At 43.1% G+C, this 14,665-nt stretch overlaps 2 protein-coding genes across 4 annotated transcripts in view; both read left to right on the top strand.

The window, feature by feature from the left end:
- Nucleotides 1-14,665, top strand: part of RASSF8 (Ras association domain family member 8) — a 130,553-nt gene that overhangs the window by 30,469 nt on the left and 85,419 nt on the right. Inside the window, exon 1 of one of the 3 annotated variants that reach the window (XM_053554876.1) lies at nucleotides 4,579-4,621. The exons of the other annotated variants lie outside the window; for them this stretch is intronic. The gene's annotated coding sequence lies outside the window, so the exon portion shown is untranslated. Of the gene's footprint in view, nucleotides 1-4,578; nucleotides 4,622-14,665 lie in introns of those variants that run through there. 3 annotated transcript variants of the gene reach the window in all.
- Nucleotides 12,876-13,955, top strand: LOC128561113 (endosome-associated-trafficking regulator 1-like). Its single transcript, XM_053554878.1, has one exon. It carries the CDS (start codon nucleotides 12,876-12,878, stop codon nucleotides 13,953-13,955), a length of 1,080 nt encoding a protein of 359 aa, XP_053410853.1.

Raw genomic sequence — 14,665 nt, 5'->3', positions numbered from 1 at the left:
TCCCCTGATGCTCTGGAGACAAAAGACAAAGCCCAGAGCCCGTGTTAGGAAAAAAATGTTTAACAGACCTGTCTCCACATGAAGCTGAGATCCTGAAGACTATTTCCATAGTATAGTGTTGAACTAGAAAAATAGCTTTTCTCCTGACCATCTCCCAATTCCCAGCAATTCTCAAGAAAACTGCCCTCTTAATATTTTATAGCCAATATTCAGTACTCATGCAGACTTGCAGTTCTAATTTAGACCTGAGGGGCCCAGAAAAAGATAAATAGATGGTCGTGAAGTGATTCCAGTATAGTAGCACAGGGCAAAAGTAGGTGTAAACTCTTTTTGGAGGAATCTTCTTTCAATGCAGGCCTCAAAGAGCTCAAAAAGTAAAGTTCTAAGACATACTACTTACAGTCAAAATTACAAATCAGATAAATAAATAAGGCATCATGACCAGTTGAACCAGTAATAGAATTAGACTAGTAATAATCTTAGATATTAATATAGTTGTCAGACAAAATGTAAAATTTTTAAAGAAAATGAGAAGGTTGAAAATGTGGGTAAATAGTAAGCAAATACTTTTAAAAATGACAAAAGAGGCCTAAAAAAGCTAAATAGAACATTGAAAATTCAAACATATAATGGGAATTTAAGAATCAGCAAACACATTTAATTGCAAATTAGATGTAGCCAAAGAGAGAATTAATCAGCTGGAAGACAGTTCTGAATCTTTTGATTGTGACTCATAGTAAGGAATTAATTTATTGGCATATGTGTGTGTGTGTTTGTGTGATACATGAGAATAATTTAAGCCAAAGTTTCTAGAAACTGATTTTACTCTGCTAAGGGTGATATTCTCTGCTGTTTTGCTTTTTCTAATTTATTCTTAAAATGTTGGAACCAACCCAGGAAATGTTATGAAGTATAGTGGGTCAGGAACACAATTTTGAAGAAAATTGATTTTAATAAAATTGAAAATGTGCTCCTCCTACAACCCAGCACATGTCCACCATAGTTCATAGCATTTTGGCCAAAAAATAAAACTGGAGGAAAAATAAAATGTTGAAAACCTGGGGTGTGGTTTATCTGTACAGTGGATTATTATAGGACTGGGGTGCCAGCACAAATAATGAACAACCAGTACATTGTGGACACTACTAATAGTCACAGTGGATACTGCTCATAAACAGGGAGTCTTGACCCATACTTGAACTTACTAGCCAGCTCACAGCCTTTTCTACAGCTTTGAAAATGAACTTCTGCTTCACATTTCCAAGTAAATATAAACAGAAAACGTAGGTTCTAAAAGATTTTATGTAGTATGATTCCGTTTATATGAAGTTCAGGAGTTTGGGCAAAACTAGATAGTATAATGTTTAGAGATACAAACATGTATTTTTTTTTAAGGCAAGAGTACACACAGAATTTAAGAGTTGTTGTTACCTCTTAGACCAGGGATTAAGGCGTGGTTAGAAAGGGCTGCACAAGCTGCTTCAGAGGTAATGGTAATCTACTTTTTCTTCTTAAAATTGATTGTGGGTGTTTGTTTCCTTTTAATTCTTTTTTTTTTTTTTTTTTTTGTAGAGACAGAGTTTCACTTTATGGCCCTCGGTAGAGTGCCATGGCATCACACAGCTCACAGCAACCTCCAACTCCTGGGCTTAAGCAATTCTCTTGCCTCAGCCTCCCGAGTAGCTGGGACTACAGGCGCCCGCCACAACACCCAGCTATTTTTTTGTTGCAGTTCGGCCGGGCCGGGTTTGAACCCGCCACCCTCAGTATATGGGGCCGGTGCCTTACCGACTGAGCCACAGGTGCCGCCCCTTTTTAATTCTTTATATTAATAATTTATTCATGTTATGAGTATTTTTTTTTTTTTGGGCTGGGGCTGTGTTTGAACCTGCCACCTCCGGCATATGGGGCCAGCGCCTTACACCTATGAACCACAGGTACCGCCCCATGTTATGAATATTTTTTTGTCTACTCAAAAAATAATAATAATTTTTTTTTTTTAATAATAAAAGCCAAGAGAAGATTAAGAGAGGTAATAAATCTTTTATGCTAATCAGACCATTTTGGAAAGTCTTTTTTTAGTTTTGGGTGCCAAATTTTATGGACATTAACAACCTGAACTGTGTCCAGAGGAAAACATCCCTGATGGTGGTGAGAAACTGCCAGTGTGATGTGAAGCCTTTCATTTTTCAGATGCAGGTTCTTGTGGATTCTGAGTATTGGCAAAATTTTAACTTCCCTAAGTCTACCTGCTAGTGGGAAGTACAAATATATTAACTCCCAGGTTAATGTTCTTTTTGTTGTACTTCAGGGTGACCCAAAAGTGGCACATAACTGTGTTTTTTATAAAGTTTTGTAATGAATACAATAAAACTTCAATAGCTAGTTGATCACCTCCCTACAATGACTGTCTCTTTAAGTTGACCAAATTTTCCCAGACCAGACATTTACCACATGTACTCAGAGTAAGACTGACCTCTATATATTGACCACCTCTGTAAGTTGTATCTTGACTACTTGGAGTGTGACTTACACTATTAATTTATTATAATGTGGTGTTGACTCCACTCTACACCTCGGGGTCGAAGGTGTGGACTTTGCCTCTTAGTTGTATTATTTTTTTCTTTAGCCTGAGTTCTTTTTTCATGTTTCATTATTACCACATGTTGGATTAGGCCTAACGTCCTATTTTCAGCCCATGTTGCGGAAGATCTTTTCAATGTGAAGTACTGGTATGAATTGTAGATACATCCTATAATTACTGGAAATTTTTACAGTTAATTGAGACATACTGGCCCAAAGGAAAGAACTCAAAGAGCTGCCATTGAAGGAAAAGGTTAATCTACATTTTCTGGAAAGTAGCAGCCAAAAAAGACAGTGGAACATTTGTGTTAACAAGACCACAGTTAGCAATAAACGTGAGCGCTTGGAGAGATAGGGCAAGGGAAGAGGAGGAAAACTTCCCTCGATGAAGTCAGTGAAGCCACATTAAGCTGGTCCAACAAATGAAGGGTAGTTAGCAGCAGGATCCTCAGGCTGATGATCCGAGAATTTGCTAAAAAATTCACGTAGGAATTCAGGCTGGCAGGTTTCCAAGCTTAAGTGTTTGGCTTGAGAAATTTAAACTGCTACATGAGATCTCCCAAAAAGTCTTGTGTGGTGAATCCAACGAAGTTCCAGAAGAAGTTGTGGAAGAGTTCATCAGAAAGTTCCCGGACTTCCCTAGAGGCTTCAAAGATGATGACATCTTGAACACTGATGAATACAGGCTCTTTTTCAAGGTGTTCCTTGATGGGAGCCTCGTCATGAAGGGTGAAATATGTAAGAGTGGAAAACTTTCCAAAGAATATTTCTCAGTTCTGTTTTGTGCTAGCTCCGTCAGAGGAAAGCTAAAGCCCTTGGTGATTGGTAAATTGTCAAAGCCCTGGCATTCAAGAACCTTAAGCCTGAAGACCTCCAATCACTGGAGATCAAACAAATGTGAGTGGATGACTGGCACCCCGTTGGAGGGATGAGTAAGGGGTACTGACTGAGAAATGAAGAAGAAATGGTCTGTTCTACTAACAGTAGACAGCTGTTCTGGCCACTTGCAAGTCAGTCATCTTACATACATAACACTGAAATTTCTGTCCCCACCCACAACCTCAAAAATCCAACCTCTTGACCAAGGCATCATCAAAACATTTAAAACATGGCTCAGCACCTGTAGCTCAGTGGCTAGGGCACCAGCCACACACACCGGAGCTGGCAGGTTTGAATCCAGCCTAGGCCTGCCAAACAAAGACAACTATAACCAAAAAATAGCCTGGTGTTGTGGCGGGTGCCTGTAGTCCCAGCTACTTGGGAGGCTGAGGCAAGAGAATTGCTTCAGCCCAGGAGTTTGAGGTTGCTATGAGCTATCATGCTACAGCACTCTATCGAGGGCAACATAGTGAGACTCTGTCTCAAAAAAAAAAAAAAAACCTAGGAAGTCAGACTCCAGAGTCTACAATTTACTCATTAGAGACCATGTATCATTTTTCAGCAACATATGTGTATAATTTAAAGTTTTATATATATATATATATATATATATATATGAATTGGGAATAAATGCTCAAAAAAAAAAAAACCAAAACCCCACACATTTAAAATGCACTACTGAGCCCAGCTCCTGCAGTGGGTCATTACTAAAACACAAACCTATGGTCTACCTATGGAAGCAATTTTATCCACTACATCAGTTAAGACTCCGGATGAGTCCTCTGAATCAGTTTTGCTTGGAGTAAAGCTCAGCCAGAAATAATGCAGAGGTATTTTGAGACAGTTGGATTTGTCAGAACCCAGGAACACTATGTTTTGGCCCTGTCAGACACTCCATCTCCCATGCAGAATCCGAAGGAGTCGATTTTGAAGGTTTTGTTGTAATGGGTGATGATGAGGTGGCAACCTGTAATAACCTGACCCAGAAGCAGTTTTCCAACCAATATTGACCAAAGTACAAATGAGGGCAAGAGTGCACAAAGCAGCTGATAAAGGGAAAGAGGCAAGGGAGGATGACACAGAAATTGTGGAGACTCCTAAAGAAGAGGACGTCAGACGGCTGATAATTTCAAGTCCTTTGCTGAGGAAAAATGCCCAGGTGTGCTGAACAGTGTAGCCAGCATTGAGTGTGCTTTCTCTACTTACGTTTATAATAAGAATAAGAAATAGACTAAGATTGAATCTTTTTTCAGAAAGAAAGATTAAACCATGGGAAAACAGTAAATGTGTTGATGGTGTATGGTACTGTATGTATGATTTTACTGTGTTTTGATCAGGTATGATTTCGTTGACATTTTCTAATCAAAGCTGTACAAGAGAGTAAAGTATATGTACGTGTCAGTACAGAGGCCTAGTTCCTCAGGTTGACCACCTCCGTGTGTTGACCAGTTTGTTACAGCCCCTTGAGCGGTCACCTTACAGAAGTTCTACTGTATTTTGAAAATAAAGGTACATTTAGCTACAGTTCCCCGTTTTCCCCTGTATGGTGACTTTTGGGACTGACTTTTTTTTTTTTTTTTTTTTTGTAGAGACATAGAGTCTCACTGTACGGCACGGAGTGCCATGGCGTCACACGGCTCACAGCAACTTCTAACTCTTGGGCTTACGCGATTCTCTTGCCTCAGCCTCCCGAGCAGATGGGACTACAGGCGCCCGCCACAACGCCCGGCTATTTTTTTGTTGCAGTTTGGCCAGGGCTGGGTTTGAACCCGCCACCCTCGGCATATGGGGCCGGCGCCCTACTCACTGAGCCACAGGCACCTCCCAGGACTGACTTTTATAGTCAGAAGTGAGTTCTAAAAAAGTTCCTACAATTGTTCTGTGGTATGGCATAAATAGTTTGCTAAAGGTTTGGGGTGGAGGATGGGGGCAGTAGTTGTCTAATGCTCTATGGCCCCATGGCAGTTGCTGTAATATACCAAATAATAGCTCAGAAACAGGGAATCTTTAGTTGCTGCGCTCAGAGAAGTGCTCTGCTATTCATCAATCTTAAAGGCATCTTGAGATACAGACTGTGTCCACTGAAGGACAAACACTGGGATGATTCAGTTTGGTGCTTTTCATGGGAAGGGTGGACTGGGTCCTGTGGTTACTCAGTCTGTAGTTTTGCAGGGAGCCAGTTTGTCCAGCCATGCCTGGGCTCTACATAAGGAGGGTTAGGCAGATGGCAGCATTTGTCTGGGTAATATTTACCTGAGGTGAAGGAGTGAATTAGCCATTATAGAGGATCTGCATTGTACCAATTGTTAGGCCTTTTCACATGAAAGTATTCCATTTTTGTTGAGAAGTATGTAGTCCTATCCCCAACTTATAGATGTGGAATTTAGGGAGGCGAAGCTGAAATCCACATTTGGGAGAGAGAAGGGCAGAAGAGCAAGCTTTCAGCAGTGTGTGCAAGGGCTGTGGAGGTGGCTAGAGGTGTTGCAGAGGGGTCAGGGCACAAGGCTATGGTGAGCAGGGCCAGGTTCACATGCAGATGGCCATTTTCTGGCTGGGCAACAGAAGGCATAAGTGATTTAACTATCCTGTGCCTCTTGCTTCATCAGAACATGAGGAAAGTCTCAATTTCATGAGATTGGTAGGAGAATCAAATGAGTTAATATCCATAAAGTACTTCTGAAAGTCACTTGGTCCATAGAAAGGGCTATGAAAGCGAAGAGGTTGGGGAAATGTTTTTCTGCTTTGGCTTGAAGCAAATGATTCTTTTGGTCTCTGTGACCTTGTAGCAAAGCTTGTCCTTGGTCTTAAAGGGGTGAGATTCTCTCTCTCTCTCTTTTTGTTTTTGTTTTTGTTTTTTGAGATAGAGTCTCAGTATGTCACCCTTGGTAGAGTGCCATGGCATCACAGCCCACAGCAACCTCCAACTCTTGGGCTTAAGTGATTCTCTTGCCTTAGCCTCCCGAGTAGCTGGGACTATAGGTACTCACCACAACGCCCAGCTATTTTTGTTGTTTAGCAGGCCCAGGCTGGGTTTCAACCCACCAGCCCCAGTGCAAGTGGCCAGCTATTTTTTTGTCGTCATTGTCATTGTTGTTTAGCTGGCCCAGGCCGGGTTTGAACCCACCAGCCTAGGCGTATGTCGCTGGCGCCCTTCCCACTGCGCTATAGGCCTGAAGCCCCAAGGGGTGAGATTCTTATATCCAGTCTAGTTGCCTAGGATCCCAAGTTAGGTTCGCCCTCCCTGAAGGTAGGCATGGGCTTGCTTTACATCAGGTCTTCCTCCTCCAGGGTCTGTGTCTCCCAGCGATAATGAGATGCACCAATGGCAGTTTTTAAAAGGCACTCCAGGTGTGCTTATTCTTAAGAGCTTGCTCGCAGATGAGGAAACTGAGGCTCAGGGCACTTAGGCCTCTTCCGAATTTACATTGCATTGGAGATTAGGGGGTTTTGTTATCTGTGTCATCTCCAGAATGTACAATGGACAAGATCGGTTTTCTCTTTGGAGCCTTGATTTCACAGAATGCGGATGACCTCACATTTCTGGGGTCCACTGGACCATCAAGACTGGTAGGTTTACATTCTTCTTAGTGAAGTATCACAAGAATGGAGAAGCAAGAATCCAAGGTACACTATTCTAACGTGAAGGCGCTAGATGATCTAATACATAACTTCATAAGAGAAAAACTCAATTCAAGGTGTGGGGCAGGGGAATGAGGGAGTGAGGAGAGGGGAGGAGGAAGGGGGATGATAGGGAGCCACAGTGTATGGCACACCTCTTGGGGGTGGGACACAATTGTAAGAGGGACTTTACCTAATGCAACCTAATTCTTTGTACTCTCAATGAATCTGAAGCAATATTAAAAAAAAAAAAAAAAAGGGCGGTGCCTGTGGCTCAGTGAGTAGGGCGCCGGCCCCAAATGCCGAGGGTGGCGGGTTCAAACCCAGCCCCGGCCAAACTGCAACAAAAAAATAGCCGGGCGTTGTGGCGGGCGCCTGTAGTCCCAGCTACTCGGGAGGCTGAGGCAAGAGAATCACATAAGCCTAAGAGCTGGAGGTTGCCGTGAGCCATGTGACGCCATGGCACTCTACTGAGGGCAGTAAAGTGAGACTCTGTCTCTACCAAAAAAAAAAAAAAAAGATTTATAGGCTCCCTGTGCCCTTTTAGGGCCTGTGCTATACAGGCTGCCCTGGTCTCAGAACCACTCAAGGGCAGCTTGCTGCTCTTTCTGCACAGCGTGGGGATTGGACACCCTCTGACTCCTCTGCATGTTTTCTCTAGTCTGACCTACTGTTTCCATGGCCTCTGGCTTCTCACAGTCCTGGCAGGGCTCTTGCTCACTTACTGTGTCCCCTGCCCTCTTCTGGCTTTTGCTTTAGTCAGGTTCCTTTCTTTATTCCCTTCTCCCATTATATATTCTTTTTTTGATTGTTTGTTTGGTTTTTTTTGGAAATTTTTGGCCGGGGCCAGATTTGAACCCGCGACCTCCCATATATGAGGCCAGTGCCCTACTCCTTTGAGCCACAGGCGCCACCCTTCTTTATATATATATATATTCCCCCCACCCCCGGGCAGAGCCTCAAGCTGTCCCCCTGGGTAGAGTGCCATGACATCACAGCTCACAGCAACCTCCAACTCCTGGGCTTAGGCGATTCTCCTGCCTCTGCCTCCCAAGTAGCTGGGACTACAGCCTCTCGCTACAACACCCGGCTATTTTTTGGTTGCAGCCGTCATTGTTGTTTGGCAGGCCCAGGCTGGATTGGAACCTGCCAGCTCAGGTGTATGTGGATGCACCTTAGCCGCTTGAGCCACAGGCACTGAACCTTTATATTCTTATACATTGGCCCTTGTGTATTTCTACCATTCTTCCTATAACTTGAAACAGGATTGACTCTTGACTTTTATAGCTATTTCTAGGCGTTCATGATACGAACTGACCAAAACCTACAGTATATCTGTGAACTCTATGATCATGCCTCTTATCTTTATTTTGACTAACCTGGAGCCAAATGGAACATGATTAACACAGTATTGTAGTCAATATCATGTGCTTTCATCAAGCGGAAGAGGGCACCAATATTGAGCCAGAAACCCTGGGATGCTAGAATTCCAGCAACTATCTGTGGACTTCCCTTCATTAAGGCACTAAGGCAGGAGATGATAAAATTTCAGAAATAGGTCAGTGTAATTTACTTGAGTACCTGTCTTAAATGGTATTTAAACCAAAGATACTTTTTTTCGACTTGAAGTAGCTTTATTGCTTATGCATTTCTTTGAACTAAAATGATTAACATATATTATGCAGTGGTTCAATTTAGGAAATTAGATAGCTTAAAACATACTTGAATATGTCAACATATTGTAATTTTCTATTCAATGGTAGACTATTCTTCACTTTCTGTATTTTTTGTTTTTGGCTGTTTAAATGTATGCTAAAAAATATTCTATCAGCTCTTGTTTTAAAACGTGAATAAAAATGATTATCACCTGGAATTAATGTGATTTTAAAAGGAATCTTTAACATTTGAGCTTGCTCTTTATGCTCTTTGTTGTAGTCCTTATTTATTTATTTATTTATTATTAAGCCAGAGTCTCACTTTGTCACCCTCTGTAGAATGCTATGGCATCATAGCTCACAGCAGCCTCTAACTCTTAGGCTTAAGTGATTCTCATGCCTCAGCCTCCCAAGTAGCTGGGACTACAAGCGCCTGCCACAATGCCCTGCTATTTTTGTTGTTGCTGTTTAGCAGGCCTAGGCTGGGTTCCAACCCACCAGCCCCAGTGCAGGTGGCTGGCACCCTATCCACTGAGCTATGGGTGCCCAGCCTGTGGTAGGCTCTTTTTAAAATTAGTTTTCTGCAATCATTAGGGGGGAAAAATGGGAATGAATTTAAAAACATCACTGCAGATAACTGTCAGTCATAATTGTCAGGTCTTTAAAAGCAATCTTGGGATTTTTCTTGTCTGATAGCTGTATTATTGAACAGATGGTTAATTCACACAATAAGCTGGATAATCATATCTAATGAGCAAGGTTAACTGTAGTAAGCTGTAGTATTTACAAAAATTTCCAAGGTAATTTAGGCAGTGGGAGCTGCAGGCCATATTTGAGATTTCATTTGTGTTAATACAGAAACACAAAGCCACATGTTTGTTTGGATTAGAATTTTCCTCTTTCATTTGAAAAAGAGTCCTCCCACCCACAAACAGCCCTTTGTAGGGGGAGATGAAAAACAGAGATCTATATATCATCTGCCTGCACTGCCCCTCCAGGAAATTACATATCAAATTCCTGCTTTATCTGGACCCTCCTTCCCCTCCTCTGTGTTTATCAAGTATGTCAGATTCAGTGCTGGTGCTGGGACCATAAAGAAAAAGAGACGGGATTCCATGGTACAGTAGAGGAGTGTGTCTAAACAAATAGCAAAAAACGGAGTGGAAACCTCCAAAGAATCCTTTTAGTGTGTGAGAAATGGTATCTCCTGGAGGATAGTTCACAGCTTCATCAGTTCAAAAAGCAGCCCTGTAAGGGGTGTACCCATCCTGCAGTGAACTCTGCAGACTCACTGTGCCCCCACACAGAGCCTTCCACTTTCTGAGACATAGTGAAGACAGCTTTATATTGTCTCCTTTCCAAATGATTGCACTTCCTTTTCTTTCAGTTTTTTCCCCTCCTAACATCTTTAGTTGGAATGTTTTCTCTTAAAACTGTGGCCCAGGGACCTGTTTTCTTAAAATCACCAGACCACACCCAGGGCCATGCTGTTGATTTTTCAGGGCTTGCTTGGTATAATCCTATAATGGGTCCTGATACCACACACGTCTGCTGTGCGTTTTGCAGTGAATCACAGTTTCCATTAATGTATTTGTCTTTTAATCTGTGTGCATTTAGCAGTGTGTGTTTTTAATCTGTCCTTCCTCTCTCCACCTTCCCTCCTCTTCTTTAAATTCAAGTAATAGATCTTTAATAGATCTTCAATAAAAGACACCTACAAACTTTGGTGAAGAGTTACCTAAAGTCTGAAGTTGGTCTTCTGAAAACAGCTCTCTGGTATGTGAGATATTGAAATGTTAGCTAGGAGAGGGACGACCCTATCCTCTTAATCATCCCATAGCTTGTCTGCTGAAGTTTATGAAGTTTGTCTTTCACACTGTTTAAACAAAAATGTTTGCTCAGCTGTTTAAAAAACAATTGCTGCTACCTCCTACTTGTCTTATCCCTTCTTCTCTGCAGCTCTTCTGATTTTCTTGCATGACATTTAATAACAAATCACAAGACTAACAAGGATGCATTTCAGTTTCTATGGTTTATGGATCAGTTTCTTAGGCTGAAGGGGAGGGTGCTGTAGAGGGCATAGACACTTACTAAGAGCTGCTTGGGATGGGCAAATCAACCTGCACTTGGAGTCTGGCCGGAGCCTTAAGTCAAGTACACTAGAGTTCAAATCAAGACTCCACCATATACTAGTTATGTGAACCTGGAAAAGTAGTAAATCTTTCTGAAATCTTCATTTCCTTGCTTGCAAATTACAGGACCATGGAATTTACCTTCATGGAATTGTGGACAGTGTCTGAAATGGGTTACAGAGTGGTGCCTGGCACTTTTTTTTTTTTTTTTTTTTTTTAAGCCAGGAGCTGCATTCTAATGAAGTCATTTGATCTTTCTGAACCTCAACTTTGTCATTTGTCTTATGGGCCTATTGAGAAAAGAAAAGAACTTTTATCTGAGGAATGCAAGTCCTTTTAAATGATCAGGCCAGAGAAATGTTAAAATGAGACAGGAATCATGCCCTGGTCCCCCCTTTGAGCTATGAATTCATCTCTTGAAACTGCCTGCTATTGCCAAAGGTGGTTATAAAATTAAGCTAATAAAGCCACACCAGACCCTATAACTCACCTAACCTTCAAACCTAACATTTGACAGCATAACAATCACTAATTAATGTTATTTCTATAAACCAATGAGCATTCCTGACAAACAATTGTGTATTAGCCTACTGCTGATGCCCCCTTTTTGCCTTTAAAAACCTGCTTGTACCAAAGGCCAAATGCACCTCATATCCAAGGTTACTTGGGTCTGAGTCTTCTGGCAGCTGTCTGTATTTGGGCTCAAATAAGCTCATTAAATCATACTTTGTAAAGCTTCAGCATCTTTCTTCCAGATTGACACGATTAATATTAACATGTAAATATAAAAAAAGCTAAACATATTTATTGTCATATAAAGGTATAAGGGGCTTATTTCATGAAGGCTTCCTAGGTATCCACCAGCCAGAAGAGATTTCTCTCTTGTATGACTCTACTGTAGCTTTTCTCCCAAGTCTCTTTGGTGCTTACGAAACATTTATTTGATATTATTGTTTCTAGATGTTAGTTACATCCTATAATCCATATCTTCATCTTCACAATCCCTACCCTATTTTAAATATGGCTTGGTAAATGTTTATTATATAATTAATTTTTGTTATTACCATTGCCCTCTGTTATACCAGTCTAGCTGATAGCATCATGATGGATTTATTTCCACAGAATATCCATTATATTGTTTCTGTAATCATTTTAACATTTCATATAGAATATATAAAACCTAAGATACTTTCCTTAATAATGTTACATATTGCTTTTAGCAGAACTGTATTATATTTAGAGAGGTATGTCTGTGAGTTTTGGTTTCAAAGAAGCAAAAAAACACTTGAATGATCCCACTGAAAAATAAAAGTAAAATCCTGAGCCACCCCCACTCCCACCCCCGCCCCAGCTGACTGAATGGGCCCCGTTTTGTCCAAGGGGACCTCAGAAAAAAACTTGAGAACTGAACTTGCGGCCATGACGGGATGGGAGGTTGGACATGCCTCCTGTGCCCCCTCCCTGCTAACTGTCACCTTATGACGGATAGAGCCTGATTTTATGCATTTAATGGATTTAAATGTTAAGTTTCCACCCCAGAGTGAACATGAGACTTCCGTAACAGGCATATTTACTTAATCCACATGTGCACCCCCTGCGGATTATTCATAACTCCTCTGTAACCTACTATGTGTACTTGGCCAACCCAGTCGGCATAATTCCTGTCTCACCCCTTCGACCCTCAAAGTGCCACACTTCTCAGCCTACCGGATGGTTGGCCTGCAGGTTGTAAGCCTTTATCAGAAATAAAGATGTCCTCTCCAAATGTACAGATCTGCAGCGGACACCAACATTGCCTTTATTAGGGAAATGAGAACTCGGCCCCCTTCGGCGCGCGCTTCCGGTGGCGGTGGCTGTGGCGGACCGGAAGCCGCGGAGCTCGGAGCCGCGGGCCGAGCGGCCGGCGACCCGGGCGGGCGACGGGGCCGCGGCCCTGAGCGAGCCGGGAGCCGGGGCCATGGAGCCGCCGCTGCCGGGCTAGGCAGGTCCAGCCGTCCGTCCCGCGGCCATGTCGGGCTACCCACACCACCCGCCGGGCGCCACCCCGCTGTCCCGAGCCCGGAGCCTCGTCATTCCCGACGATGACAAACTCGAAGATCTTGAAGAGGCAAATCCGTCCCTCACAGAATTTCTGAAAGCCAAGAACCTCAGCTTGTCCAAAGAAGATATAACTGGCAGAATTTATTCAAATGAAGCCTCGAGGCACCCAGTGAGACTCGACCACGACTCTCCGGCCAACCAGCCGGTGGCGTATAGTCTGGAATATCAGCAGCCATTTTTCCAAGACCCAACAGGGGCTGACAACCTCCTGGACGAGGAGGAAGACGAGGATGACCGGTGGACCGGGTCCTACCTGCCGTCCGCCATGGAGCAGACGCACTCTGCCAGGGTCGCTGCCGGCACGCCGCCCGGTGGCATGTACCTGCCATTCTTCTCCACCCCGTTGGAGCGGATGGGGTCCAAGGGTCTGCCCTCGTGGACACTGAGTGGCACAGACGCTCGTGTGTTACCAGCGGGGAGTCCGGGCACAGACTTTGCAGCTCACGGAGAGTCTCTGGGAGACCGGCACCTACGGTCGCTTCAGTTAAGTTATGAGGCACTGAAAGATGAAAATTCCAAGCTAAGAAGAAAGCTGAACGAGGTTCAGCGCTTCTCTGAAACTCAGACAGAAATGGTGAGGACACTTGAGCGGAAATTAGAAGCAAAAATGATCAAGGAGGAGAATAACTACCATGACCTGGAGTCGGTGGTGCAGAAGGTGGAGCAGAACCTGGAGCTCATGACAAAACGGGCTGTAAAAGCCGAAACTCACATCATGAAACTGAAGCAGGAAATACATTTGCTCCAGGCTCAGGTCTCCAACTTCAAACACGAGAACGAAGCTCTGCGCTCAGGCCACGGTGCCAGCTTGAACGTTGTGAAGCAGAACACCGATGTGGCCTTGGAGAACCTCCACGTCGTCATGAACAGCGCACAGGCCTCCATAAAGCAGCTGGCTTCTGGAGCAGAAACGTTGAATCTTGTTGCCGAAATCCTCAAATCTATAGACAAAATTTCTGAAATTAAAGACGAGGAGGAGGACTCCTGAGGAGCACTGCAGTGCCCTGAGCTCCAAGCCCCAGCAAACACGAGGTCACGCCTGCTTCATCCCAACGTGCAATTGTGTCTTTAACTGTGCAGTCTTCACCCAGAGTAAAGTATTTATCATCAGATACTAATTTCATGACCTAGAACAGTGTTATCCACTGCCCACGATGAGAGTACAAGTTACACACAGTCCTTGGTGAAATTCCTACTGTTTTATAGATTCTAATGTTGGAATTTTTATAAAAACTAGTGATTTTTTTAAATTGCTAAACTTAAAAATAGCAATTCTATAGTAATTGTTTTCCATTATCATTTTTTTTTTTTTTTGTAGAGACAGAGTCTCACTTTATGGCCCTCGGTAGAGTGCTGTGGCCTCACACAGCTCACAGCAACCTCCAACTCCTGGGCTTAAGCGATTCTCTTGCCTCAGCCTCCAGAGTAGCTGGGACTACAGGCGCCCGCCACAACGCCTGGCTATTTTTTTTTTTTTTTTTGGTTGCAGTTTGGCTGGGGCTGGGTTTGAACCCGCCACCCTCGGTATATGGGGCCAGCGCCCTACCAACTGAGCCACAGGCACCACCCTTCCATTATCATTTTTAAAAAATCGTAAGATAAGTTCAATGGATTGAACTTGTGATAACATAAGTAGAAAACGCTAAATAAGCTGTGATAGAAATGATTGGCTTGGGCAGGGACTTGTGCCATTTCACC

This window comes from Nycticebus coucang, chromosome 12 (assembly GCF_027406575.1).
Source record: "Nycticebus coucang isolate mNycCou1 chromosome 12, mNycCou1.pri, whole genome shotgun sequence".
NCBI classification, from domain to species: Eukaryota; Metazoa; Chordata; class Mammalia; order Primates; family Lorisidae; genus Nycticebus; species Nycticebus coucang.
Note: the sequence above shows the minus strand (reverse complement) of the source record. Positions and strands in the feature narration are given on the sequence as shown.